This window comes from Lathyrus oleraceus, chromosome 3 (assembly GCF_024323335.1).
Source record: "Lathyrus oleraceus cultivar Zhongwan6 chromosome 3, CAAS_Psat_ZW6_1.0, whole genome shotgun sequence".
NCBI lineage: Eukaryota > Viridiplantae > Streptophyta > Magnoliopsida > Fabales > Fabaceae > Lathyrus > Lathyrus oleraceus.
Genome location: NC_066581.1, coordinates 102,983,722 through 103,011,102, shown reverse-complemented (window position 1 = coordinate 103,011,102; position 27,381 = coordinate 102,983,722). Strand labels below are relative to the sequence as shown.

The following is a 27,381-nucleotide window of genomic DNA, read 5'->3' as shown; positions in this document are numbered from 1 at the left end:
CGTGGAATACAGCCTTGCACTTTTCAACAACAAAACAAACAATAGTATGTCTCACATGCTTATTTTTTAAATATGAATGAGTTAATATCAAATTTGTGATCAAAGAGTTAATTTATTGCAGTTGTATCTCCTTTCCTTGATTAAATATAAAACTCTATCCATAATTTTTTTAATTTGATATATTTCTCCTAAATAACCATTGAATTTTTATTTATTTAGAATCAAACCATTTTAATTTATTTAGAATCGAACCCAATCAAATTATTGGTTTGATATAACGTTTAGAAATTCCAAACCATATCAAATTTTAGAAGACATTTTTTATCAAACCAAATCATTTATTAAAGAGCTGAATCATTAAAATATTTTTCAATTTTTTGGAAAAAATAAAATAAAATTTTGTTTTTAGTATTTTCATTTTCAATTTCAGTTCGGTTAGGGTTTCGGTTGGATTTCAGTTTTGGTGCGGTTCTATAACTGTTTTCTGCAATATGATTTGACTAAACCAATGTGGGAGAGGAAAATGCTGTGTCTGAATACATGCTCAGATAGACAAATTCCTTCGGATGCTGACCATGGCTTTTACCTATTTTAAAAAACCATCCGTTACCGCAAAAACGTTGCAACAGAACATAATCAGAAAATGCTGATACCAACCGTAATTGTGGTTAATTTGCACCGCGACGACCGCAATCAATGTCTCAACACCCATACCGACCAAAATCAAGAAAAAAATCTACAATGCAGCCGTTATTTAAAATCTTGTCTATCTATTGCAGAAGACCTGTGGTTCTGAGAGGGTAAGGAATCGGTGAATAGTTTCAGTTAGTTCTACTTAGGGATGTTATATCATTCTTAGTTTTTTGGTTGGAAATTTACATGCCTATTAATTAATCTATGAACAAGATCTATTCATTTGGTTCAAAAGTTATAATGCAGTTGTAGGTTCAAAAGTTATAAGGTTGTTGCATTGTAGGGTTGGTTTTATAATGTGAATGAATGTGGTGATTTATCTGATACATGTGATTCACAATCTGCATACATCTCAATGCTCATCACTACATTATGTACAAACATAAACCAACAAATCTATTTCTCATATATCTAATAATGGGGAAATGTAAAATATTAAAGATAACAAACAAGTGTAATAAACATCAGAATATGCCCCCAATTTTTTTCATAGATTTCAATTATAACAAGCACAAATTATTTACCATGAAAACTGATACAAGTATTTGAATCCTCCATTTGCATCTGATAGAGAGGTGTTTGTATAGTCAGATAAGGTTGTGTTGTAAATTCAAATCACAGGAACAAGTGTTTGAATTCTCCATTTGCAAGCTGACAAAGCTTATGGTAGCTGAACATATCTGGCAACATGGTAAAAGAAAATCAGAAACCCCAACTTAATATGCTTAGAAATTTGACCTAAGGGGAAAAGGGAATAAAAAAGAATACCAATTTCATCCCCAAAGTTGGTCCATAACTCAGCTTTGATGGACTTGTCACTGTTAACGATACCAATAACTTCTACAAAAGCTGTAAGAGGAGATGGTAGGGGTGAATCAGGTGATACTTTTACAATAATCTGCTTCTCATCCGGTGATTTTCCAATGACGAGTACACCCTCAGATCGCACTACTTGTATCACTGTACGAACCCTTCTTCCAACACAAAAGGGTAACAATTCCGCGTTGACAAAGACGGCAGGGCTTAACGAATCCATATTCTGCAATATGCAACAACAACATGACTTAATTTGGAGATCAGAATATGATTGAAATGTGTTGTATCACATTTCATTTGCACTTTGTTTACATCTAAAAATTCAAGTTAGAGAACAAATTTTAATGTAAGTAATTGAAACAATGATAAGTAATAACCTCAGTTCATTCATTTCGATAGACAATTAATTGAATTAAATTCTATGAAATTAAATGAGCAACACAAATCAATGCAATAATTGCCGTAATTGTTGAATCAACAACGAACACCACACTAATATCATGTTAAGCAATTTTGAAATGAGGATTTAGCCACAGAGCAAAGAGTAATCGGTGATTGTGCATAATTTTCCATTTCAATTACAGGAAGAAGAGCGTTAAGAAGCATCAAATATAGTTTGTTAGAGTGTGGAACGATTAGTTACCAGATTGATTCAATTTGCAGTGTGCAGATGCGAATTGCTGAAAAACGAGGGTAGTTGAGAAGAACACGAAACCAGGAAGGGAGAAAGCGCGCCCTTTTCTTTCCAGAATCTTCCATTTTACTCCCTCTCCCCTCTATTTATAACACACCAATATTTTCAAAAAAATTGTTCTTCTTTTTTATAATTATTTTTACTACTGTTTAATTATAATTTTGATACACACTCAATTAAAATAAATCTAAATCATATATATGTTTGGTGAAAAATTAGATAGTTTAATTGTAACATTTTTAAGATTTCAAGTATCATACTTAAATGAAAAAGAAAAAAGAAAGAAAAAAAAATAAATAAATAAATAATATATATATATATATATATATATATATATATATATATATATATATATATATATATATATATATATATATATATATATATATTACTTTCTTAACTAGGCAGGTTCAAGGGAAGTTAGAAGTCAAAGAAGCCTTGGTGTCTAGCGAAAGCGAGTTCTTCTTTCTTTTCTTGCTCGAAGGGTAAGCGGATATGAGTCAATTCGATCTTTTCGGCATTTTCGAATGATTGTGTTTAACACCCTAACGATTTTGTTAAAGGGGATTCATATTACTGTTGAGCTGACTAAACTCAGTTGTCGGTTAGCGAGTGCAGGTCAAACGAGGAAAGAAAGAAGAGTTCTGGTACAACCAGACGAAATATCACTGATCATCTAGGCACAGAAACTCAACCAACTGTAGATGCAATCTTAATGCATTATGGGATGAAGGAATAACCGATCTTCCCCACCTCGACTCTCACTCAACCGGTGGAACAACTCCCCAAAATAGCGAGAGAAGCCGGAAAAGCGGAACTCGGGGAGCCCTTAGAACCTCGGTTTTGTCAAAAGACAAAGGAAAAGCACCTATCTGGGAGGAAGAGGAGGTCGAGTAAGAAGAGAAGAGGAAGGTCAATCTATCTTCATTCACATGTGTTTGTTTTCTCTATTTGACTCAGAATGAGGAGAAGACAAAAAAGAATCTATAGAAGAAGAAGAAGCCAAAGATACAGAAAGAACCGTCTCCAGCGCACCAATGGGAAACAGGGCCCCCGAAAGGATTCTGATCATAGTCGTTCAGCGCGTCAAGTTGACACTATAGCTACAGGCAAGTGTTTAAGGTCGTGATTTATCATTCAATGGCCTCACAATTTAGATTCCCATGTACAATACGACATCAGGGATTTCACCCGCGGGCTATACTGTTAAGCAAGGAAGGCGACCTCAAAGACTGGCGGCTAATTCGCGTGACGAAAATCTAGGCTACGAAATGTGCTAATGCCACATTTTACGGACGCGACGAAATGTGATAGCATAGTATAATGTGCTAATGCCACCCAGTATAATGTACTAATGCCTTCATTTTACGGACGCGACGATGATAGCATAGCTACGAAATGTGTCGAGCCTATGTCCCTCCCCATCTAAGGAACAATGTAGAGCAAACTTACCAGATTCTTCCCGAATCTTTTAAGCAAGGAGGGAACAACATCCTGGTCCAATGTTGGTTTTCCAACTCGACAGGACAGTGTTCCCAAGCGCCCGACTCAACGAGAATATAGCCTCATAGCTGGCACGACAAAGTGTGTCGTCCCCTATCTTTATAGCACCCCGGGCACCCAATTGATCGTTCCCCGATTTACACCCAAAAGCCATGAGTTCTACCCGATCATCCCCAGATATAGATGTGTCACACAATAACTCTCTCCTGATCCGCGACCGTGACTTAATTTCTTAGGCGGCTTTATTTGCATAAATAAGGAAGGGCATATCAAAATAATAGAAAGGGACGCCTTTTAAGCTACGAAAAAAGGAAGTGGCAAAGGGTCTATTTCGTTTTTATGATGTATAGAATTTATTTAGGATTATACTTGGATTCGGTACTTATTAAGTTAAGCATCGAAGGCGGGACTTTTTCCCTAGATAGAGAGATGGCCTAATTCAAATCACGCCAAGAGAGGTTTAATCTTCTCCCGTATCTATATAACATTTGTATTACTCCTCCATTCCGCATTTTCTAAGAGATGACTCCAAACATTCTTACATTTTTATCCGAGATGGTCAACGAAAGATTCACGATAGTAGGACTAGCTTATATCCCCCTTATAGTTAACATAATCTTTCGTGCAGGTCGCCTTCGGGGGTTAACCGACGAAAATATGGCCGAAAGGCTAGGAGACCTATGTTTTGACACCCTCCGAGAAGAGATTAAAAAACAAATAGAGGGGTTGCTTCAAATATATTTTCATAATGCTCTTGTTCTTCCCCCTGGAAAGAGAATTCAAGACATTGCAACCCGCCTTCATCACGATTCCGAGTCTTTGGAGCAACTCTTGACCATTTTGAAGAATATTACTGAATTAGGTCTACAAAGTCAAGAGTTTCAACAAATTATCCTCTTTCTCTCGCAGTGAAGTCCCGATGGCAAACTATATATAACATTTGAATTTCTCTTACATTCCACGTTTCTGAAACGGATCCTATCAAATATTTTACATTTTCTATGATCATCTCTATTTTAGGTATTCGGGGAATCCTTCTTAATAGACGAAATATTCCTATTATGTCAATTCCAATTGAATCAATGTTCTTAGCTGTTAATTCAAACTTTTTGGTATTTTCCGTTTCTTTGGATGATATGATGGGTCAATCATTTGCTTCATTGGTTTCAACGGTGGCAGATGCGGAATCAGCTATTGGGTTAGCCATTTTCATTATAACTTTTCGAGTTCGAGGGACTATTGCTGTAGAATTTATTAATAGCATTCAAGGTTAAACATGACTCCTAGAGAATTACCAAAATACGAAGTTACCTTTTCTCCTTTCGTTCTCTTCTTTATTTATTTTTTATTTTTACTTGGTTGGCAGGGCAGGGTCGGGGCCTTTATCGCTGGGCGAGCGCATCCGATTTATTCTAAAGTCCTTTCCTAAACCACTTCCCGTTTAGTTGCTGAAAGATAGATAGAACCTTTCTAAATGAGATTGAGTTACACGCATATGCAAGCTAGAAAGATGTTATTTGCTGCTATTCCATCTATTTGTGCATTAAGTTCGAATAAGATATCAATCTATAATGAAGAAATGATAGTAGCTCGTTGTTTTATAAGCTTCATCATATTCAGGCGGAAGAGTTTAGGTAATACTTTCAAAGTAACTCTCGATGGGAGAATCCAGGCTATTCAGGAAGAATCACAACAATTCCCCAATCCTAACGAAGTAATTCCTCCGGAATCTAATGAACAACAACGATTACTTAGGATCAGTTTGCGAATTTATGGCACCGTAGTAGAATCATTACCAATGGCATGTTGTGCGCCTAAGTGCGAAAAGACAGTGCAAGCTTTGTTATGCCGAAACCTAAATGTTAAGTCAGCAACACTTCCAAATGCCACTTCTTCCCGTCGCATCCGTCTTCAGGACGATCTAGGCACAAAGTTTAACTTATTAGTTAGGAGGAGATTTATCCCCCAGTGTATCTCGAAAGCAAAAAAAAATAGAACTCATTCGAGAGAGCTTGGTGGTCTTAAGAATGGTTGGGGGGGGGGGGGGGGGGGGGGGGGGGTCTCTTAAGAATAAATAAGACGAATAGAATCTAATTCATGTTTATGCTAACAGAAGAGCGGATCCAATACAAAGACAACTTTTTTCTCATGAAGCAGCTTTGCAAGAAAGGAGTTTGTTCCCTCCGGGGGTTCTGATAGCCAATGCTTCCTACGCTTCAGCCCTGAACTCCTTAGCACAAGCACTAAGTAAGCCCGTGAAGGAAAGACCTTCAATATCGCACCGCACCTACTAGGACTGAAATTTCGTTTTCGAATAGGACTACTTTCTTTTCTATACGCTAGGGTCGTCCGCACGCTTTAAGGGTTGTTGAACGTATTGCACTAAGAAAGACTCCTGCCGTTGCGGTCAGATTTTCTTTGAAAGTCGCTCAAGCAATTTCTTTAACATAATCTTTAGGGTGTTAAACACAATCATTCGAAAGTGTCGAAAAGATCAAATTGACTCAGATCCACTTACCCTTCGAGCAAGAAAAGAAAGAAGAATTCGCTTTCGCTAGGCACCAAGGCTTCTTTGACTTCTAACTTCCCTTGAGCCTGTTAAGAAAGGAAAACTGACTCAATCCCAACTTCTGAAACAAGAGAAAAGATTGTATTTCCTTTTTTTCTCTATATATTTCAAGTATCATATTTTTACATATTTGACACTTTTTTGATTCAAACTGTTAAAAAAAATGAAAGAAATTTGCGTATTTATTCTCTTCCATTTTTGAAAATTTGGCATACATCGTTACATGGCATTTTTTGAGCTCTTACCCCCTTTCTTTTGACAAATTCGTAACCTATCCACTTAAAATTTTCACTAACAATAAATACTGCCCTTTATTCATTCAAATACTCAGAAGAGCTAAATTAGTTACAAAACAAAAGATAATACACAAGACTGAAGTTGTTCATAAAATAAAACAGAGTCATGCAAATCTTCATTCAAGATTCTAGTTTATTCAATCAAGACTCATGTGCCGGTCTATAATTCTAGTTTTAATTTTTATATAATGCATTTTATATTGCAGAAAATCTTCATTTAAGATTCCTAAACCATCCTTTTCACAATTACATACATTTTCATTTTAGCCAAGTATTTCAAAAAGATATCTCTTCATTTTAGCCAATTACATACATTATGATTCATAGGTGCACGAGGACCAAAATAATATTATATTCCTTCTTGTTCTAGTATTACAAATAATGACTTGTCCAGTTTCTACATTGAACAATGTTTAGTTGTCGCAATATTGCATTACCCACCATGCATTTCAAATGCAGTTAAAGAATTCCCAATTGTTTTTACTTTAAAAGCAAGAATCAAATCGGTTGAGCAATTTTAAGGCTGTTCAATTGAACCCTTGAAACCAAAACATATATACTTATTTGAGTCTAAAATCATTGTTGAGTGAAACCGAATTGCGTTGCACAAATCAGACACAGGTTCATGAACAATGTGAAGTTGCATCCTAGAATTTTTCAATGATGATTTAAACAAACATAACAGAAATGCTAGTAGTAGAGTAAGTTACATGATGCAATGAGACACAAGTCATTTTAAATGCAAAAATTAGAGCAGGTTGTGACAATAATAAAAGAGAAATGAAAACTGTAATTCCTTAAAACAAAAAGTGAAGTGTAAACTGTAATCCCTGCAAAATAAAAGAGAAGTGAAAACTGTAAAGGAGCGTTCAACAACCAATATTTAAGATTGAAGAGAATAGAAAGTGATAATTGCCAATGTTATATGGAATAGAAAACTACCGATTCAACTGAAAAAGACATATACATCATTTTAGTTAAAGCAATACCATCCACTGAACCATGAAGGTATCCTGGATTGACAATAAACCAGAAACATAACCTCATATTAGCCGCTAGTTCCCAATTACATTTTACACCCAGCAGTAACTGGTATCTGTTGAAACTTTAAACCTCACAATTTACTTATAAATGCTTACAAGAAACATAAATCAGATGCTCCGGTTTACTGGTTCAAGTGCCTCTACAGTTACCACACTATTTCCTCGGATTACCTGCAGAATGGGAGTGAAATTAATAAGAAATATAACCATGTTGAATCTTTATAAGCCTGCTACACCTAAACTATGAATATAAAATTGAAAATGCATAATTTGAGGACTTACCACCATCCCTATGTCATTTTTCTCATTGCCATTCACCTCCACAGTATTGTCAACAACCAAATTCATAAACTGGTCAAAGCCCCGGAGAGTACCAACAATCATGCGATTTGCGTTCAGCTTGACTGCAAGATAATAGCACATACTTCAGTAAAACTCCTCACAAAATTGTAAAACATGTTTCAGCAAAGAAGCACCAACATCCATAGATACATGTGTTTAAACATGTGCATGGATTCATATCAAGAACAAACAGGCAAGAGCAAAATCCACCAGTGATAAACAAAGATGTAGATAACTAAGAAAACAACAAAATTCAAATAGAGAAAAGACCTAATTCATCCCAATGAGCTATGAGTAAGAGTTATATGCATAGTTGAAAAAAAATCACTAAAAGGCATATAAAGCCCTACTCTCATTTTAAACCTAAATTTTTCCTAATTGCTACAAGGCCTTAAAAAAGCTGCACAGTAGAGAGAAAAGAGGAGTGGTCAGAGAAAGGAAGGACGAAGTCCAGTCAAAGGTTAAATCTCCATTTCTCTCAACCTGACCCAGATCCAAAATTAAATTTAAAAAAGGAAACTATAATGGCCTTCTCTGAGGTATGGGTAAATGTAATCAACACCCCCCTCTATTTTCTCACTCGGTACAAACCTCCCTTATTGATTCATAAATCATTCCCGACCCCCCTCTACTTAACGTTGTTACTTGACAGCCCAAAACTGTGTTCATGTATGTATGAAAGAAACACAGGCTATCTTGCTTCCTCAGTGCCCTTTAATCACCAAAATATAAATCTATGTTTGCAATCAACCATTACACTCTCAATTCATCTCAGCATTTAGTGTAATAGAAGTTATTCATGGCTTTTACTTTATAAACTTTAAATTAAACTATTGAAAATAAAACAACACCAAAAAAACAGTTAGCTCCTTTTATACAGAACCCAAGAAACTTGACTGCAATCTTTTGATTTTCTCATTAAAATATAACTACAAAATTGATAATCAAATTCATGTGAAATAAAACACACTCGTTTATTAAAGCTATTGCAACAACATTTACCAATTTCGAAAGAAATACTGAACAGAGAATAAATGGAACCGGAAACATGGTTTGAATCCAAGAAGAAAAATAAGAAAATTTTTGGGTATCTATCATGACAAGAGAAATAGAAACCTCTAAACATCTAAAAACGAAGTTAACGAATAATATTACAGCTATTCTACAAAATCCTCCATCTACACATAAACTATGTAAATCCAATTTGATGCCAAACAAAGAAGATGCTAACAATCAGCAGAAAGAAACTTACTTTGAAGCTGTTTGTCCATGTACCTGCAAAAAAAACAAAAAACAAAAAACGAAGAAAAAAAAAGCATATTAATTTTAATCAAATGTAGAAAAAAATTAAAAACAACGAAAATTGAAATGATGAATTGAAGTGAATTGAAAGCGAGAACAAGACTTACTTCTTCAAATCTGGTGGCTGGCCTGATCTGCTCATGGTGAAGAGTGGAGATGAGAGGATGCAGAAGGAAGACGATGATTAGAAGGGAGCTGAACCGCAGTGTTCTTCACCACAAAACCCTAAATTTCGAGGGTTTTGCTGGAGAGTGATATGTTGGGCCCGGTTCAAGAAACGTATTAGCCCAATGTAACTAAAGCCCGTCAAGACCCAGATTATCGAGGTTTTTTCTTGCCCCCACCATTTTTGACCTGACGCCCCTATGAGGTGGTTACGATTACGTTTTTATCCTTACTAAAATTTTCTTGTTTTGATGAATACTAGATTTTTGAAGCAAATATCGGAATTTTTATCATTTTTTATCGTTTGGTTGCTACTCTTGATTTAGAGGTTGAGAAGAATGTGATATTAAGGTTCTTGGAGCCATATTGTATTTAGTCATCACATTTACAAAAAAAAAATTATGATCTTTTAAACGACCTAATATGTCATTTCCATCTAAGTCCATAGAATGTGTACGATTGTGAAACTCACACCTCAGTGTAACCTTCCAACTGCTTCCACTTGGCATAGATCTCAACATAAATGGACATTTCACTTTCATGGTATAACTTCCTGCAATCACATCCCTCTTATTGTAATTTCCTCATTTGTCACATCTCATAATCAATTTGTCTTTTCTTCCTCTCATCCCATTTATAGTATCGAAACAAATTGTAACAACAATAACATCATGTTATTTACCAACAGACTACGTCCATGCTAAAACGTCAACCCGATAGGGAAACATATGACATTTTAACATATACAAAATAAATTATCAATATCAGAGATATCATAAATAAAAATGAATCATTTATGTAAAACATATCGCGTCAGTGGTGAAAAACTGAGTAAAATCCACAGGGGAACCATCAGGATCAAGACCGCACAATTGAAGCATACTTAACTACCGAACTTTTGGGTTTTAGGTTTATGCAAAAACAAATATGGTAATAATAACGGTAGAATCTTGAAAATTCTGGATTTTTCCTAAAAATCGGTAAAACTTCAAATGTATTCGGACTTTTAATAAAAATCCAAAAATAATTCAAAAATATTTCTGGATTTTTCCTAAAAAAACAGTAAAACTTCAACATATTCCGAATTTGCAAAAAATACGGTAAAAATTCAAGAGATTTCCAAATTTTTGCCAAAAATCTGGTTACACCACGTATCGGGTTGTTAAATGTCCGATAAAAAAGCATAAAAATAATGTTTGGCAAAAGTTTTTGTACCGGATTTTTAGTCTCTCCCGATTTTTACTGAGGAAATTTTTTACGGAATGTAAAAATTTGGAAGGTAAATAATACGAAGGGTAAAATTGTCATTATTACAAAATATGGGGGTGCAGGTCAGAATGGGGTGGCAGGAAGAAACCTCTATATTATCTCGTAAAAAAGCCCAGTCATAGCTCTTACTTACTCCCTCAACAATTGGGAAGGTGCAATTTTAGGGGTAGGGTTGCTCATGGTACTGTTTCGTGAAAAATCGAACTGACCCGAATTTAAATTATAGTAAAAGTTCACTCGAACTGAACCTTAGTATTATAATTTACTTAAAATCAAATCGAACCAAAATTATTGGTTTGATATACTATTTTGAATTTCGAACTGTACTGAACCGTTATGTTAAAATGTGAGAGACTAAGAGGCATTTGAATAACCGTGTACTTTAAAAAACACTACGGAGATATTATTATAGAGAGAGAGATTACAACTGATTGTATGAAATATTCGATGTGGGACTATTCTATATACAAATATTCTTAACACAATACATTTACAAATATCAACACTCCCCATATAAGTCAAATGCACCAAACTTATTACATATATAATTAGTTATGGGGGCTTCACATAGATTATGTAAACACGTCTATCAATTGATCATTAGAGTTGACAAAACTTGTGAAGATGTCACCTAATTTGATCTTCTCTTTGACAAAGTGACAGTCTATCTTAATATGTTTGGTCTTCTCATGGAAGACTAGATTTTAAGCAATATGCAGTGTAGCTTGATTATCACAAATAAATGACATTAGTCTTACTTCTTCAATTTGAAGTTCCTTGAGGAACTATTTTGACAAAATAAGTCCACATGTTTCCATTGCCATGACCATATACCCTGTCTCCGCGCATGATCTTGCAACTACGTTTTGTTTTTTACTTTTCCAGGATATAAGGTTTCCTCCAACAAGTACACAATATCTAGAGGTGGACCGTCTATCAATGGGCGATCTTGCCCAATCAACATCGGAATATCCAATTATCTGAGTATGTACTTTATCTTCATACACTAGACCTTTTCTTGGAGCACATTTGATGTATTTCAGAATCCAGATAATAGCATACATGTGTTCCTAACAAAGGGATTTTAAGATCTGGCTTACCACACTGATTGCAAAAGAAATGTTCGGACGAGTGACAGTGAGATAATCCAACTTTCCAAACAATCTCATATACCTTTCCGAGTCAGATAGAGGCTCTCTCTTATTGGATAGAAGTTTGACATTTGGATCCATGGGTGTATCAACTGGTTTAGCATTCAACAAACAGTTTCTTCCAAAATATCCTTAGCATATTTATGCAGAGAAATCACCAAACCAACTTTAGATTGGGATACCTAAATACCCAAGAAATAGTAGAGTTTACCAAGATCTTTTGTCTAAAATTGATTCGAGAGATGTTGTTTTAACTGGAGTATTTACTGCTAATAAATACCAGTTATAACAATATCATCTACATACATAATAAGATAAATTTACCCTTGGGATGAGTGACTATAAAAAAATATAATGATCAGCTTCACTATGGACCATACCAAATTGTTATATTGTAGTGTTGAATTTGTTGAACCAAACTCTCGGAGATTGCTTAAGACCATAAAGAGACATGTGTAGCCTACACACCATATTCGATGACTCCCCCTGAGCAACAAACACATGTGGTTGCTCCATATATACTTTCTCTTCACTATAATTGAACCCAAAAATTTGAGGGGATCCTTTGGCCACCAAGCGAACTTTAAATCGATCAATTTTACCGTCTAGACTAACCTTCACTTTATAAAGCCAACTGCAACCTACTAAAGATTTCCCAATAGTAGAGGAACCAGCTCCCATGTACCACTACTTTGAAAGCACACATTTCATCAACCATTGTTTGCCTCCATTCAGGGCGAGATAATGCTTCACCTGAAGTTTTAGAAATAGAAATAGAAGACAAGGAATTATACCGCAAAGGGGAAAGACGATGATAACTTAAATCAATATAATATGGAGAATGATTTCGTGTTTGACATATACCTTTTTGAAGGGTAATCGGAAGATCAAACTTAGGTTGTAGGATAAGATCCAGTGTTGGCGAGAGCATTGGATGAGAGTCTGCAACGAACTCAGGGACAAGTATGACTAGCATTGGTTGACGACGCTGATATGTTTTAAGTGGGCGAGAAGTTAGGGGGTTAGGGCCAGGTTCCGTAGAATGATGGGGGACAATGATATATGGGTCTTATGGAAGAGGTGTGGAAGTACTTTCCTGACGGGGTTCCGGAGTTGCTTGGCTGGACTCAATATGGAACAGACTCGAAGAAGGTAATATCGACCGATACGAGGTATCATTGTAGAGTATATGAATAGCAGCAATAAACTTTTTGGGATCGATAATAACCAAAAAAGACACAATATAGTGATCGAGCTAATGGTTTATTAAGTCCAGGGGAGATATTATTTACAAAACATGTAGATCCTAAGACTCAAGGAGGAATTAGGTGAAGGGGAAAGTATGGAAAAAGGATTGAATGAGGGATTTAATTATTAAAGACATATGATGGCATGCGATTTATAAGGTAACATGTCATGAGCACAACATCTCCCCAAAATCGGAGTGGAACATTACCATGGAAAAGTAGGGTCTGAGTGGTTTCTACGAGATGTCGATTTTTGCATTCGACTACCCTATTTTGTTGAGGTGTATGAGGGCAAAATGTTTATGGCAGAATACCCTTGGATGACATAAATGTTTAAAATTGTTGGGATAAATATTCACATGCATTGTCACTTCTTAAGGTACGAATAAACATACCAGATTGGGTTTTCATTTCTCGATAAAATTGTTCAAAAATAGAAAATAATTCAGATTTATTCTTCGTTAAAAATAACCACGCGCACCGTAAAAAATCATCAATAAATATTACAAAATACGTAGACTCAAAAGTAGAAACGGTACGCGGGGGACCCAAAATATCGAAGTAAACTAAAGCAAAAAAGGATGAATCCCATTTATTGACTCGAACGGGAAAGTGACTACAAAAATGTTTCCCTAATGACAAGACTCCCAATGTAAATGAGATAATTTTGATAAACTGGGCACCAACTTTTGTAGCTTGGGAAGACCTAAATGACCTAACTGCACATGTATAGTGAGAGGAGATTGTATGGTTGAGAATGCGGTAGATGACGTAGAGAAATAGTAGAGGCCTTGAGACTCACATCTGACGTCAATCGCACGTTCCAAACTCTGATCCTGCAGGATAACATTAATATTAGTAAAAGTCATAGAGCAATAAAGGGAATAAGTTAAATGACTGACTGAAAGTAAATTAAATAGGCAATTAGGTACATATATAATAGAGGTAACATAGAGAGATGGTAGAATTTGAAAAGTACCAATCCCTTGGGGTCGGGTTTGAGAACCATTTGTAGTAATTATACTAGGTAAGAAACTAAAGGTAGAAAGGGAAAAGAAAATACCTTTATTGTTGATAACATAATCAGACGTAGGGATGACAATAGGTATGGTTTGGGCAGGATATTATAGTACCTATCCCCATACCCACGATTTGAAAAAATCCTCGTCCCCGAGCATATACCCGCTTGGATCCCAAAGTTAGCACTCGTACTCGTGTCTTATGGGTATATAAGTACCCATACCCATACCTGTGACCCGTATTCATATTAAAAAAATAGATCAATTATAAAATATCATATAATTTTAAGTTTTTAAAAACATTAAAAAAAATTCAAACAATTTATTATTGAAATAAACTAACACTTATATTAAATATGTAATGGTTTAACATTGATATACGTTTTATAATCGGTAGACATATATTTTTATATAATAATATAAACTAAAATATATAAATAAATAAAAATACATAAATATATAGTGTGCGGGTATGGGGCGGGGTGGGTATCAAGGTGCCCATACCCGCATCTGTACCCGCTTATTTTTATAGGTAATTACCCGAGCCCATGCCCGTACCCATTTTAGTGGATTTTTACCTTACCGATTATGGGTGAATTTGTGGGTGCCCATTGAGGATTGGTCAAATTAACATCCTTAATCAGACGCACCAAAATGAAGGACCCATAGGTCAATAGGAGATGATTGAGAAAAGCAAATAGATGAATTACCAGTGTGTGCAACCAAAGCCATGGAACTAGAGTTTTGATTAGTCTGACACCACCTGAGAAACCATCGTAGCTTGGTGTAGAGCTATGAAGAGAATGTAAGGTTTGCAAAGTGTCAAAATGATTGATTTGAGATGCATTCACCTTGCATGGATATTTTCCATGCAACTTCCAACAATGGTCAATAATATGCCTAAACCGGTTACAATGGTCACACTTAGGACGAGGTTTATAGTTGGATGACCCTCCTCGAAAGTGATTCTCATTGTTGCCAAGGGACGCAAGGGAAGACATGTCACTTAGGGTCGAGGAAGCAATAGATGGAGGAAAGGCCGAGCCAAAAGCATGAGGTGTAGTCAAGCACAGTAGTTGTTCACTAACTGTGTCATAGTTACATATAGTTTTACCGGATAAAATCTTATTAAGAACGACCTCGAGTTTTGATGGTGTAACAACCCAATTTTAGTATTTATTTCTTATATTATTATTATATTTTATTTTATTTATTTGGAGTGTTAATTAATTAATTAATTGGTTGTTAGGTAGTATAATAATTTATTATATTAATTAACTTAGTGTGTATTGTGTTGGTTTAATTTATTTGAACTAAATAGAGATATTATAATACTAGGTCTTATTGGGCCTAATAATTAAATTAGAGGTATCATTCTTTAAGCCCAAATATAATACTAGAATAGTAAGAGGTGAGAAGAGTGAGAAGTAGGATTCATTTGATCATTGACGGCAACAGAGAAAGAAAAGAGGAAAAGTAAGGAGAAAAGGGGAAGAACAAGGGAGAAGTTAGGATTTCCAGAAAATTGAAGAGGTAAGGGGGAGAATCCTTATAATTATGGGTTAGTATAATTGGGTTAATGGGTAGAAATATGTTTAGGTTGAAATCCCTAATTTTGTATGGTTGTTTGAAATTGTCAGGTTTTGATGAGTAATCTTTGATTTGTGATGAGTAAATTCGTTTTGGAATGAGTATATGGATGGAATTGAGTGATAGATTGAGAAGCCACTTATTTTATTAAATTCCATTACAGTACAGGTAACGTTAAGAAAAATTCCAGTTTTAGGCTGAGTAACCGGTTACCCCAAAGGTGTTAACCGATTACATGCGAAACATGAGCCAGGAATTTAATTCTGTTTACTGAGTAACCGGTTACTCTAAAAGCGTTAACCGGTTACCATGTTGAAAATCTGCCCAATATTGTATTCTGTTTTCAGAGTAACGAGTTACTCTAAAAGCGTTAACGGGTTACTTAGTTAAAAATCTGCCCAGAATTGTATTCTGTTTTCAGAGTAACGGGTTACTCTAAAAGCGTTAACGGCTTACTTAGTTCAAAATCTGCCCAGAATTGTATTCTGTTTTCAGAGTAACCGGTTACCCCAAATACGTTGACGGGTTACTTAGTTAAAAATCTGCATAGGAATTGAATTTTGTAAAACTGAGTAACAGGTTACCCAAAATACGTTAACCGGTTACTTGCTCTGAAAAAGGGAAAATTGAAGATTTTAAATGTTGTAATCATTTTGAAATGAAATCTAAGTGTGCGTGTTTGATAATTAGTTTATATATGTGAATAATGGATTTGTTATGAATGTGTATATGTACCATTGGTGGATAATTCATAGAGTTGAATTATGGTGATATGTGGAATGTTAAGATGGTATGGATGATCTTAATTGCATATGTTGTTGGTATTTGTACATTCATTCATGGCATGGTCGGCTTTATGATAGAAGCGGTGAAACTGTGGGTTCACATGATAATAGATGTTGATCCTTGAATGGAAATAGGCGTAGCAGACGTTGATCCTTAATTGGAAATAGACGTAGTGGCTTTGATCTTGTCCGGATCGGAAGCGTGGCTTGGATTCTAGATATTGAATCGGAAAGCGGTGAAACGTTGGGTTCACATTGTTGGTGTAAGCCCTAGAGGCCAATACTTTTTGGTACTTGTATCGAATTATTTATTAATAATAAAAGGCATTTTCTTTATTATGGTTGATTAATAAAGTCCCTGGAATAGATAGTCCGTTTAATGTATTAAGTGTGACTTAATCATGAGAACACATTAAACATAGGGACACTATTCTTAAAGTATCCGTAGTCGAGCTTTAGTGTGAAGTGGGATAACATTAAAGCATTAAGACTATTATGTTTGTAGACTGATGATCACATCTCATGGATCATGGATAAAGAGTTATCGAGTCTTAAACATAGGTATGAATATTAGGAGTAATATTTATACCGGATTGACCCGCTATGAGAATACTATATAGAAAGTTATGCAAAGTGTCATAAGTTATTCTCATGGTGATAATGGTGTATACCACTCTTCGACCTGAAACCACTATGGACCCTAGATGTAGAGTCGAGTGCTTTATTGCTGATCCAACGTTGTCCGTAACTGGATAACCATAAAGACAGTTGATGGGTACTCCACGAAGCATGCTGAGGGAAATGAGTGACCTAGATGGAATTTGCCCATCCTGCATAATAGGATAAATGTCTATGGGCCCAATATTGAACTGGACAAGGATGACACGGTCTATGCCTTGTGTTCAATATAGACATAAGGGCAAAAGGGTAATTATACACATAAGTATTATCACAAAAGGTTTTGTCAAATCACATGACATTTTCGTGTCTTGGGTAGCAGTGATGTGTTGCTAGATACCGCTCACTGTTTATTATGTTAAATGCGTGATTTAATATAATTGTCAACGTCACGAAAACCTACAGGGTCACACACAAAGGACGGATTGATGAGAGATAGAGTAACTAAGGAATACCGTAAGGTACGGTGCCCTTAAGTGAGTTATAGAACATCGTAAGGTACGGTGTACTTGAGTAGAATACGAAATATGGTAAGGTACCATGAGCTTAAGTGATTTTGGGCATATTATAGGATATGGGCCAAAATACACTTAAGTGGGCTTTTTAGCTTGAAGCCCACACAAGTGGTTCTATAAATAGAACCCTTGTGCAGAAGCATTAATAGCGGTTGCATTATTTTCGTTTTCTCTCTCTCTCTCTCTCTCTCTCACTCAAAGCCTTCATTCGTACCAGCTAGCACTGAGATTGAAGGAATTCGTTCGTGTGGACTGAGTAGAGACGTTGTCATCGTTCAACGTTCGTGATCGCTCTGTGGATCTGCATCAAAGGTTTTGATCGTCACAAGAGATCTGCACCAAAGGTTTCAACCGTCACAATAGGTAAATATTCTATCACTGATCATGACCATTCGTAAGGATCTCTAAAGGAGAAAATTTTAATTTCCGCTGCGTTTTGGACCGCAATTCTCCTTCAATGGTATCAGAGCCACTTACGAAACCATGAATCGGATAGCTGTCTAATTTCTGTATTAATATGATTAAAAGACAGAATGAATCAATTAATTAAACGGGTAATTAAATTTGGCATCATGAGTGTACGAGTTGGATGATTGATGTTGACTATGCTTCGGTACCGACATTAGTATGGTGAAGCAGCGATACATCGATCGTCCATAGGTTACGCAATTGAGACCGATCAGCTTATATATGATATAAGTAATCCTAATGCAAAGTACGGTATATGTGATATAGTGTTTCTGTTTCGTTCATTCAAACACTAAATGATTGTTTTCCTTTGAGCGATCAATGGTCATTTGCTTCGGAATCCGACATTAGTATGGTGAAGCAATGACCTATTGATCAATCATACTGAATCAACAATCGAGGTGTGTTTGACGGTCTGAAATTGGCGCATTAGGGTTGGTGACGGTGCAAGGGTTGTGCCGTTAAGGAGTTGTGAATTTAGGGCTTTTTGGAACAGGTCTGTAGACTGTTTCAAAGTTCCGTTATTTTGGCCGCGTGACGAGCGTAACAAGCTAGACGTGACGGTCGTCACGTGCTTTGTGTGACGGTCGTAACAAAGCGTAACAAACTATGCGTGACTGTCGTAACAAGTCGCGTGACGGTCGTAACAAGCCCGTGACGGTCGTAACAAGCCTGTGACGGTCGTCACATGCTTTGTGACGGTCGTCACACTCACAGATCCAAAATTGCCTGTGACGGTCGTCACACGCCTGTGACGGTCGTCACACTCACAGAGGCAGAATTTTGGGGTTTCTGTTTTGTGACTACGCAAGAGTTGTGTTGATGCAAAACAATGTCCATTTTAAATGAATTGTTCATTAAAAAATTTGGACAGGGGCGCTGCCCCTTCAACCCCGCAAGGGGTGCTGCCCCCTTGACCCCCGTCCGCTAAACGGTCAGCGGAACCACCGTCCGCTGACCGGGCAGCGGAACACCCGTTCCCGCTGTCCGGGCAGCGGACCCCCGGCTAACTCTGCGTAGTGTGATCGGTCGCCGAAATTTAATTTGGTTTTAATTAATTAAAGGAATTAAAATTAATAATAATAATGTGTTTGTTATTATTGCCTTGTTGTGATCAGTTATGGCCTTAGTCTTCCTTCATTTTGTTTTGGGTTTTTAAATACGACCTGCGTGTCGTGCCTCTCCTTTTGATCTCTTAGTGTAACTTCTTTTCTCATCTCAATCCCTCGTATGTAAAACGAGTTTCTTCTGTAATGTAATGATTTGAAGAAAGAGAAGAATTCAATATCAAAGGAGAAAGAGAAGAATTCAATATCAAAGGAGGATAATGATATGAAGAAAGAGAAGAATTCAATATCAATGGAGGACAACCTTGAAGATCTTGCTTGGAGAAGCTTAGATCGTTATTAGGTTAACTTAGGTTCTCTCATTGGCTTGGGAGAACAATTGCGCTAGGGGCCATAACTGTTTCATTGTGTATGTATATTGATGCATGTGTATGTATGTTGATGCATGTGAATATATGTTGATGCATGTGAGGGACGATTTATATGATAAATAAGTCGGTGAGATCAGGACAATTGCAATTCCCTCAAACTAAATATTAAGTTTATGCTTTCCAAGTTTTAGCACTCATCAAGACTAGTATCGGATAATGTAGGTTTCGCCTACGCGAGGTGCATGTTCTATATTAGTAAGGTGCGATGGGATAATTGTAATATCCAACTGCTAAAACAATGGGTCATACTTAACTAAACAAATTATGATAATATTATATATGTTTGCTTTCCAAGTTTTAGCACTCATCAAGACTAGTATCGGATAATGTAGGTTTCGCCTACGCGAGGTGCATGTTCTATATTAGTAAGGTGCGATGGGATAATTGTAATATCCAAATGCTAAGACAATGGGTCAAACTTAATTATAATAATATCATATATGTTTAGAAGCAAGAGTTGGGAATGATCCATATGATGGATTGGAATAAGGAGTTATTCACCCAACTGAAATTTTCGAGAGTTGTATGAGATACAACTGGAAGGAGTTCCTACCTAAATAACCTAGTTTTGTGTAATCCGCCTACGCGAACTTAGAACGAAGTGAAATATGGATCTCGACCCACTAGAAAATCTTCCAACGGGGTTTTCCGAATCAAATGATGAGGGTCATTTGTTTTGAGTAAAATAGTGGGAGCATATTTGATTAAAAGCCTAATTAAATATGTCAATGATACTTATATTTTCTTAATCCTTATGTAGATAACCATGACAGCAAACACCTCTAACAACATCTTGCGATCAATCCTTGACAAGGAAAAATTGTCTGGGACAAATTTTCTGGATTGGCACCGAAACCTGAGGATTGTCCTCAAACATGATAAAAAGCTGTATGTCTTGGAGACACCTATTCCTGAAGAGGAACCTCTTAGTTCTGCACCTAAGGCAGAAAGAGATGCTTATAAGAAGCATGTCGATGATGCCAATGAAACTGCTTGTCTCATGCTGGCTACCATGAACTCAGAATTGCAAAAGCAACATGAGAACATGTCAGCGTTCGATATGATCGAACACTTGAAGATGCTCTATCAAGAGCAAGCAAGGCATGAGAGGTTTGAAGTTTCAAAAGCCCTTTTTCAAAGCAAGTTAGCTGAGGGAGCCCCTGTAGGTCCCCATGTACTCAAGATGATTGGGTATGTGGAAAACCTTGAGAGATTGGGTTTTCCCCTCAAAAAGGAACTTGCGACTGATTTGATCTTGCAATCGTTGCCAGATAGTTTCAGTCAATTTGTCCTAAATTTCAATATGATTGATATGGACAAATCTCTTCCTGAACTGCTCGCCATGTTAAGAACTGCCGAGCAGAATCTGAAGTCAAAAGGGAAGTCCATTCTGATGATCGGAAATGGAAAGAGACAGAACAAAAGGCCCACTAAGCAGGGTGATAAAGGGAAAGGCAAGGAAGTTGCCAAACCCAGACCCATTGTTGCTGCTTTAAAGCCTAGTGAAGGCATAGCAAAAGAAGGCACCTGCTTCCATTGCGGTAAGACCGGACACTGGAAGAGGAACTGCCCAAAGTACCTGGAAGATAAGAAGAATGGAGTAGAGACTTCAACTTCAGGTATTTTTGTTATTAACTTATCTACTTCTGCATCATGGGTATTAGATACTGGATGCGGTTCTCACATTTGTACAAATGTGCAGGGGCTGAAAAGGAGTAGAGATTTGGCACAAGGTGAAGTTGACCTACGAGTTGGCAATGGAGCAAAGGTTGCTACTTTAGCCGTAGGATCTTATGTATTGACTTTACCTAGTGGTTTTATAATTCAGTTAGAGAACTGTTATTATGTACCTGCAATTAGCAGGAATATCATTTCCATTTCTTGTTTGGACAAGTTCATTTATAATAAAGAACAATTGTTGCTCAATTTATTTGAATGATATATTCTATGCTACTGCACAAATGAGAAATGGACTATATGTCCTTGATCTCGAAATGCCTATTAATAACATTAATACTAAAAGGGTGAAACCTAACGAGTTAAAACTAACTAGGTAAGAATATTAAAACTCTTCGATCAAATCGAGGTGGTGAATATTTAAGCCTAGAGTTTGATGACCATCTGAAAGAGTGTGGGATCCTATCCCAACTCACTCCTCCTGGAACACCCCAATGGAATGGTGTGTCTGAGAGAAGAAATCAAACCCTGTTGGACATGGTCCGATCCATGATGAGTCACGCCGATCTTCCAAACTCCTTTTGGGGACATGCACTATTGACAGCGGCTTACACACTTAACCATGTTCCATCCAAAAAGGTTGAGAAGACACCATATGAGATATGGAGTGGTAAGAAACCACATATGTCTTACATAAAGATTTGGGGTTGCGAGGTTTATGTGAAACGACAAATTTCAACTAAGCTTGAGCCCAAATCTGACAAATGCTTATTTATGGGGTATCCTAAAGAAACAAGAGGGTATTACTTCTACAATCCTTCTGAGGGCAAAGTGTTTGTCGCTTGAACTGGAGTTTTCCTAGAAAAGGATTTTATTTCCAAAGGAACCAGTGGGAGGAAAGTAGAGCTTGAAGAAATTCAAGAATCACAAAGCATCGACACACCTATGGAGGAATTGGAGCAGGAAACACAAGTAGTTGTGTAAGAGCAACCTGCTCAAGTAGAACAAGACCAGCGTAGGTCAGGCACGATACGTCACCTGCCTGAGATATATGGATCAAGGTGATGTATTACTCATGGATCAAGATGAGCCTGTGACCTACTCATGGAATCTTCGTTTTGATGAAACAGTAAAACAATATGGATTCATCAAGAACGAAGATGAGCCTTGTGTCTACAAGAAGGTTAGTGGGAGCATGATCGTATTCCTGGTATTATATGTAGATGACATATTACTTATTGGAAACGAAATCCCTACCCTGCAACAAGTAAAGTCTTGGGTGGGGAAATGCTTTTCTACGAAGGACCTAGGTGAAGCAGCCTATATATTAGGAATCAGAATCTATAGAGATAGATCATAAAATGCTTGGCCTAAGTCTGAGTACATAGACAAGGTGCTAAGACGCTTTAATATGAATGATTCCAATGGTTATGTGTTTTGCTGAAATGGTGGCGCTGTGAGCTTGAAAAGTTCAAAGCAAGATACAGTTGCTGATTCTACAACCGAGGCCGAGTATATTGCTGCCTCAAATGCAGAAAAGGGAGTTGTTTGGATCAAAAATTTCATTAGTGAACTTGGCATAGTTCCTAGCATTGTGGATCCCATTGGTCTCTACTGTGATAACAATGGTGCTATCGCACAAGCCAAGGAACCCAGATCTCACCAACGATCCAAACACATACTTAGGCATTATCACCTCATTCGAGAGATAACAGATAAAGGAGATGTGAAAATATGCAGAGTACCTACACTTGACAATATCGTTGACCCACTGACAAAGCATCTTGCGTAGCAGAAGCATGATGGCCATACTAGATCTATGGGCATACGGGGTATGCCTGATTGGCTCTAGTGCTAGTGAGAGATTGTTGGTGTAAGCCCTAGAGGCCAATACTTTTTGGTACTTGTATCGAATTATTTATTAATAATAAAAGGGATTTTCTTTATTATGGTTGATTAATAAAGTCCTTGGAATAGATAGTCCGTTTAATGTATTAAGTGTGACTTAATCATGAGAACACATTAAACATAGGGACACTATTCTTAAAGTATCTGTAGTCGAGCTTTAGTGTGAAGTGGGATAACATTAAAGCATTAAGACTATTATGTTTGTAGACTGATGATCACATCTCATGGATCATGGATAAAGAGTTATCGAGTCTTAAACATAGGTATGAATATTAGGAGTAATATTTATACCTGATTGACCCGCTATGAGAATACTATATAGAAAGTTATGCAAAGTGTCATAAGTTATTCTCATGGTGATAATGGTGTATACCACTCTTCGACCTGAAACCACTATGGACCCTAGATGTAGAGTCGAGTGCTTTATTGCTGATACAACGTTGTCCATAACTGGATAACCATAAAGACAGTTGATGGGTACTCCACGAAGCATGCTGAGGGACATGAGTGACCTAGATGGAATTTGCCCATCCTGCATAATAGGATAAATGTCTATGGGCCCAATATTGAACTGGACAAGGATGACACGGTATATGCCTTGTGTTCAATATAGACATAAGGGCAAAAGGGTAATTATACACATAAGTATTATCACAGAAGGTTTTGTCAGATCACATGACATTTTCGTGTCTTGGGTAGCAGTGATGTGTTGCTAGATACCGCTCACTGTTTATTATGTTAAATGCGTGATTTAATATAATTGCCAACGTCACGAAAACCTACAAGGTCACACACAAAGGACGGATTGATGAGAGATAGAGTAACTAAGGAATACCGTAAGGTACGGTGCCCTTAAGTGAGTTATAGAACATCGTAAGGTACGGTGTACTTGAGTAGAATACGAAATATGGTAAGGTACCATGAGCTTAAGTGATTTTGGGCATATTATAGGATATGGGCCAAAATACACTTAAGTGGGCTTTTTAGCTTGAAGCCCACACAAGTGGTTCTATAAATAGAACCCTTGTGCAGAAGCATTAATAGCGGTTGCATTATTTTCGTTTTCTCTCTCTCTCTCTCACTCAAAGCCTTCATTCGTACCAGCTAGCACTGAGATTGAAGGAATCTGTTCGTATGGACTGAGTAGAGACGTTGTCATCGTTCAAAGTTCGTGATCGCTCCGTGGATCTGCATCAAAGGTTTTGATCGTCACAAGAGATCTGCACCAAAGGTTTCAACCGTCACAAGAGGTAAATATTCTATCACTGATCATGACCATTCGTAAGGATCTCTAAAGGAGAAAATTTAAATTTCCGCTGCGTTTTGGACCGCAATTCTCCTTCACACATTGCGGTACCACATGCATAGAGTCACATGTCTTGCATTGAGTCACATTAGAGTTATGTGATAATTGAATGTATGTATTGATGTGATTTTGATGTGTGTATGAGATATGGTAATTGAATTTGGCGATGTTTGGGTACATAATTTGGCAAAATATGTGATTATGTGATAATTGTAGTTATGTATATAATTGGGAATATAGTATTTGGATTTTAATATTATACTCCTTGAGTTGGGATGGATGGTTGAAACATGTGAAATAAATGTTGGTTAGTATTATTTACATGGTTATACAAGGTGTGATGAATTCCATTAATTGTTGATTTAATCATTGTGCTTTATTATACTTCTTCATAATGATTTGAATTCTTACCCTTCTGTTTGAATGTTGCCTCTACATGGGCATCGTGCAGATATTCAAGAGTAGTATTGCTGAAGTAAGTGGACGGTAGCTCACTCGAGATTTAGCCGGAGAGTTTCCATGTTTTGGTTTAGAGACTAGGTAGTGAGTCAATGCTCTGGTCATGTAACACGGGGTAGATTAGTAGTATTGAACTCATATCTTATTTGGATATGTATTATGTTATTACTTGTGAACATGTTTAATTGCAATCGCTGTTTGAGAGGCCATGGTGCCAAATAGTCAGGATATGGCTTTATTTTATCTTGAGTTATTGAGAGATGATCATGGTATGGGACATGAATCATTTTATGAAATACATGAGTATTCATTATTTTCCGCTGCGAACATATATTCTTGAATATTCATGATATTTGAAATGTGTTATTTTAAATGACCAGGTGTATTGTATATTGATGATGAATGATGTTGGTTTTTGAAAGCTTTTAGTTTTTGAAAGCTTTTAGTTTTTGAAAACGTCGACGTGACGCCCTTTTGTTTATATGTGTGCTTATTCACTCCGATTGTATGTTAAGTATTTTGGGGTATAAAAAGGGGTGTTACATTAGTGGTATCAGAGTCTGGTTGACTAGTTGGTCAATAGTCGTTAATGTTTTCCAATCATGTTGTATTTTATTTGTGTATCTGACACGATCGATACTGTTTGTCTGGTTGTTCGGGTTGTTTAGGACGATGGTAGTAGGCAGGAATGATGATGCCATTGCTGAGGCGCTGAGGATGTTGGCTGACTCCATTGGTCAGATCCCTCAAGCGAATGCTGGTAACCGAAATGAAGATGACGATGAGTTCCGTGCTTTGGGGAGATTCCAGAGGAACAACCCTTCTGTCTTTAAGGGTGAGCATGAACCTGATAAAGCTCAAGCTTGGCTGAAGGCAATTGAGAAGATCTTCAGAGTCATGAACTGTACTGATGCTCAGAAAGTGCAGTTTGGTACTCATATGCTTGAGAAGGAAGTTGAAGATTGGTGGAACAACACTCTTCAGAGGTTCGAAGAAGATGGCATTGAGGTTACTTGGGCTCTTTTCCATGATGTCTTCTTGGAGAACTATTTTCCAGAAGATTGTCGTGGGAAGAAAGAGGTGGAGTTCCTTGAATTGAAGCAAGGAAATGGTACTGTTGCTGAATATGCTGCTAGATTTCAGGAGCTTATCAAGTATTGTCCTCATTACAATACTGCTAATGCTGAGAGATCTAAATGCTCAAAGTTTGTGAATGGCTTGAGACATGATATCAAGAAGGCCATTGGATACCAACAGATTACTCGTTTTGCGGAGTTGGTTAACAAGAGTCGGATTTATGATGAGGATAGTAGGGAAAGTGCTTCTTTCTACAAGAGTTTGAAGGGGAAAAACCAGGATCGTGGGAAACCGTATGATGACAAGAGGAGACAATCTGGTTTTGGCAAGAAGCAAAGTGGGGGAGGATATTCTACTCCACTTAAGTGTTTCAAATGTGGCGTTGAAGGTCATCGTGCTGTTGATTGTGGTAAGGATTCTGTGATGTGTTTCAAGTGTGGCAAGAGTGGTCACAGAGCAAACAAGTGTGGAGTTGGTTCGAGTGTGACTTGTTTCAATTGTGGTGAGAAAGGTCACATTAGTACCAAATGTGATATGTCGAAGAAGGAGCAAGCGAAGGGAAAAGTGTTTACATTGTCTGGTGCGGAGGCCACTACCGATGATAGGCTAATCCAAGGTACGTGTTTTATTAATGGTACCCCTTTGATTGCCATTATTGATACCGGTGCAACACATTCTTTCATTTCTTTGGATTGTGCTAAGAGATTGAATCTTATATTATCTGATATGCGTAGAAGTATGGTTATTGATACACCTGCTATGGGTTATGTTTCTACTTCTTATGTGTGTCTGAATTGTCCGTTGAGTATCTTTGGTAGGGATTTTGGAATTGATTTAGTTTGTCTTCCTTTGGAGCAACTTGATGTGATTTTGGGTATGAATTGGTTAGAATTTAATAGGGTGTATATCAACTGTTTTGAGAAGACGGTTATTTTTCCTGAGGTTGGTGCTAAGGAAGATTGGTTTGTGTCTGCTAAGCAAGTTGATGAATCGGTGCAAGATGGTGCCGAGTTGTTTATGTTGTTGGCAACCTTGGATATTCGTGCGAAGAGGACGATTGAAGAATTGCCAATAGTTTGTGAGTTTGCAGAGGTATTTCCTGAAGATATAAGTGATTTACTGCCGGAACATGAGGTCGAGTTTTCGATTGATTTAGTTTTAGAACTAGTCCTGTATCGATGGCTCCCTATAGAATGTCTGCTTCTGAGTTGAAAGAGTTGAAGAGTCAACTTGAAGACTTGCTTGAGAAGAGGTTTATTCGTCCTAGTGTGTCGCCGTGGGGTGCACTTGTTCTGTTGGTCAAGAAGAAAG

At 36.9% G+C, this 27,381-nt stretch overlaps 2 protein-coding genes and 1 pseudogene across 4 annotated transcripts; 1 reads left to right on the top strand and 2 right to left on the bottom strand.

Moving 5' to 3' along the window:
- Window positions 1-1,076: 1,076 nt before the first annotated feature.
- Window positions 1,077-2,287, bottom strand: LOC127128961 (replication protein A 14 kDa subunit B). The gene is made up of 3 exons (XM_051058307.1): window positions 2,153-2,287; window positions 1,462-1,732; window positions 1,077-1,373 (listed from the first exon to the last, which is right to left on the bottom strand). Exons 2-3 carry the CDS (start codon window positions 1,727-1,729, stop codon window positions 1,309-1,311), a joined length of 333 nt encoding a protein of 110 aa, XP_050914264.1. The 5' UTR covers window positions 1,730-1,732; window positions 2,153-2,287; the 3' UTR covers window positions 1,077-1,308.
- A 2,135-nt stretch (window positions 2,288-4,422) lies between these two features.
- LOC127129911 (ATP synthase protein MI25-like) lies at window positions 4,423-6,792 on the top strand (annotated as a pseudogene).
- A 310-nt stretch (window positions 6,793-7,102) lies between these two features.
- Window positions 7,103-9,546, bottom strand: LOC127125633 (probable small nuclear ribonucleoprotein G). Of its 3 annotated transcripts, none has more exons than XM_051054415.1 (5): window positions 9,366-9,546; window positions 9,209-9,231; window positions 7,897-8,018; window positions 7,711-7,785; window positions 7,103-7,401 (listed from the first exon to the last, which is right to left on the bottom strand). In XM_051054415.1, exons 1-4 carry the CDS (start codon window positions 9,398-9,400, stop codon window positions 7,723-7,725), a joined length of 243 nt encoding a protein of 80 aa, XP_050910372.1. In that variant the 5' UTR covers window positions 9,401-9,546; the 3' UTR covers window positions 7,103-7,401; window positions 7,711-7,722. The 3 variants fall into 3 exon arrangements, with proteins under 3 accessions (XP_050910372.1, XP_050910370.1, XP_050910369.1); XM_051054413.1 differs by lacking the exon at window positions 7,103-7,401 and adding an exon at window positions 7,435-7,584 and having other exon boundaries at window positions 9,366-9,545; XM_051054412.1 differs by lacking the exon at window positions 7,103-7,401 and having other exon boundaries at window positions 7,435-7,785; window positions 9,366-9,542.
- Window positions 9,547-27,381: the final 17,835 nt, after the last annotated feature.

Coding starts and splice junctions, on each gene's coding strand:
- LOC127128961 (XM_051058307.1), bottom strand. CDS start 1,729: ATGGATTCGTTAAGCCCTGCCGTCTTTGTCAACGCGGAATTGTTACCC. Junction 1,374..1,461: donor CAACTTTGGGGATGAAATTG/GTATTCTTTTTT, acceptor CCATGTTGCCAG/ATATGTTCAGCTACCATAAG.
- LOC127125633 (XM_051054415.1), bottom strand. CDS start 9,400: ATGAGCAGATCAGGCCAGCCACCAGATTTGAAGAA. Junction 9,232..9,365: donor CAGCCACCAGATTTGAAGAA/GTAAGTCTTGTT, acceptor TTTTTTTTGCAG/GTACATGGACAAACAGCTTC. Junction 7,786..7,896: donor AAAATGACATAGGGATGGTG/GTAAGTCCTCAA, acceptor CCCATTCTGCAG/GTAATCCGAGGAAATAGTGT.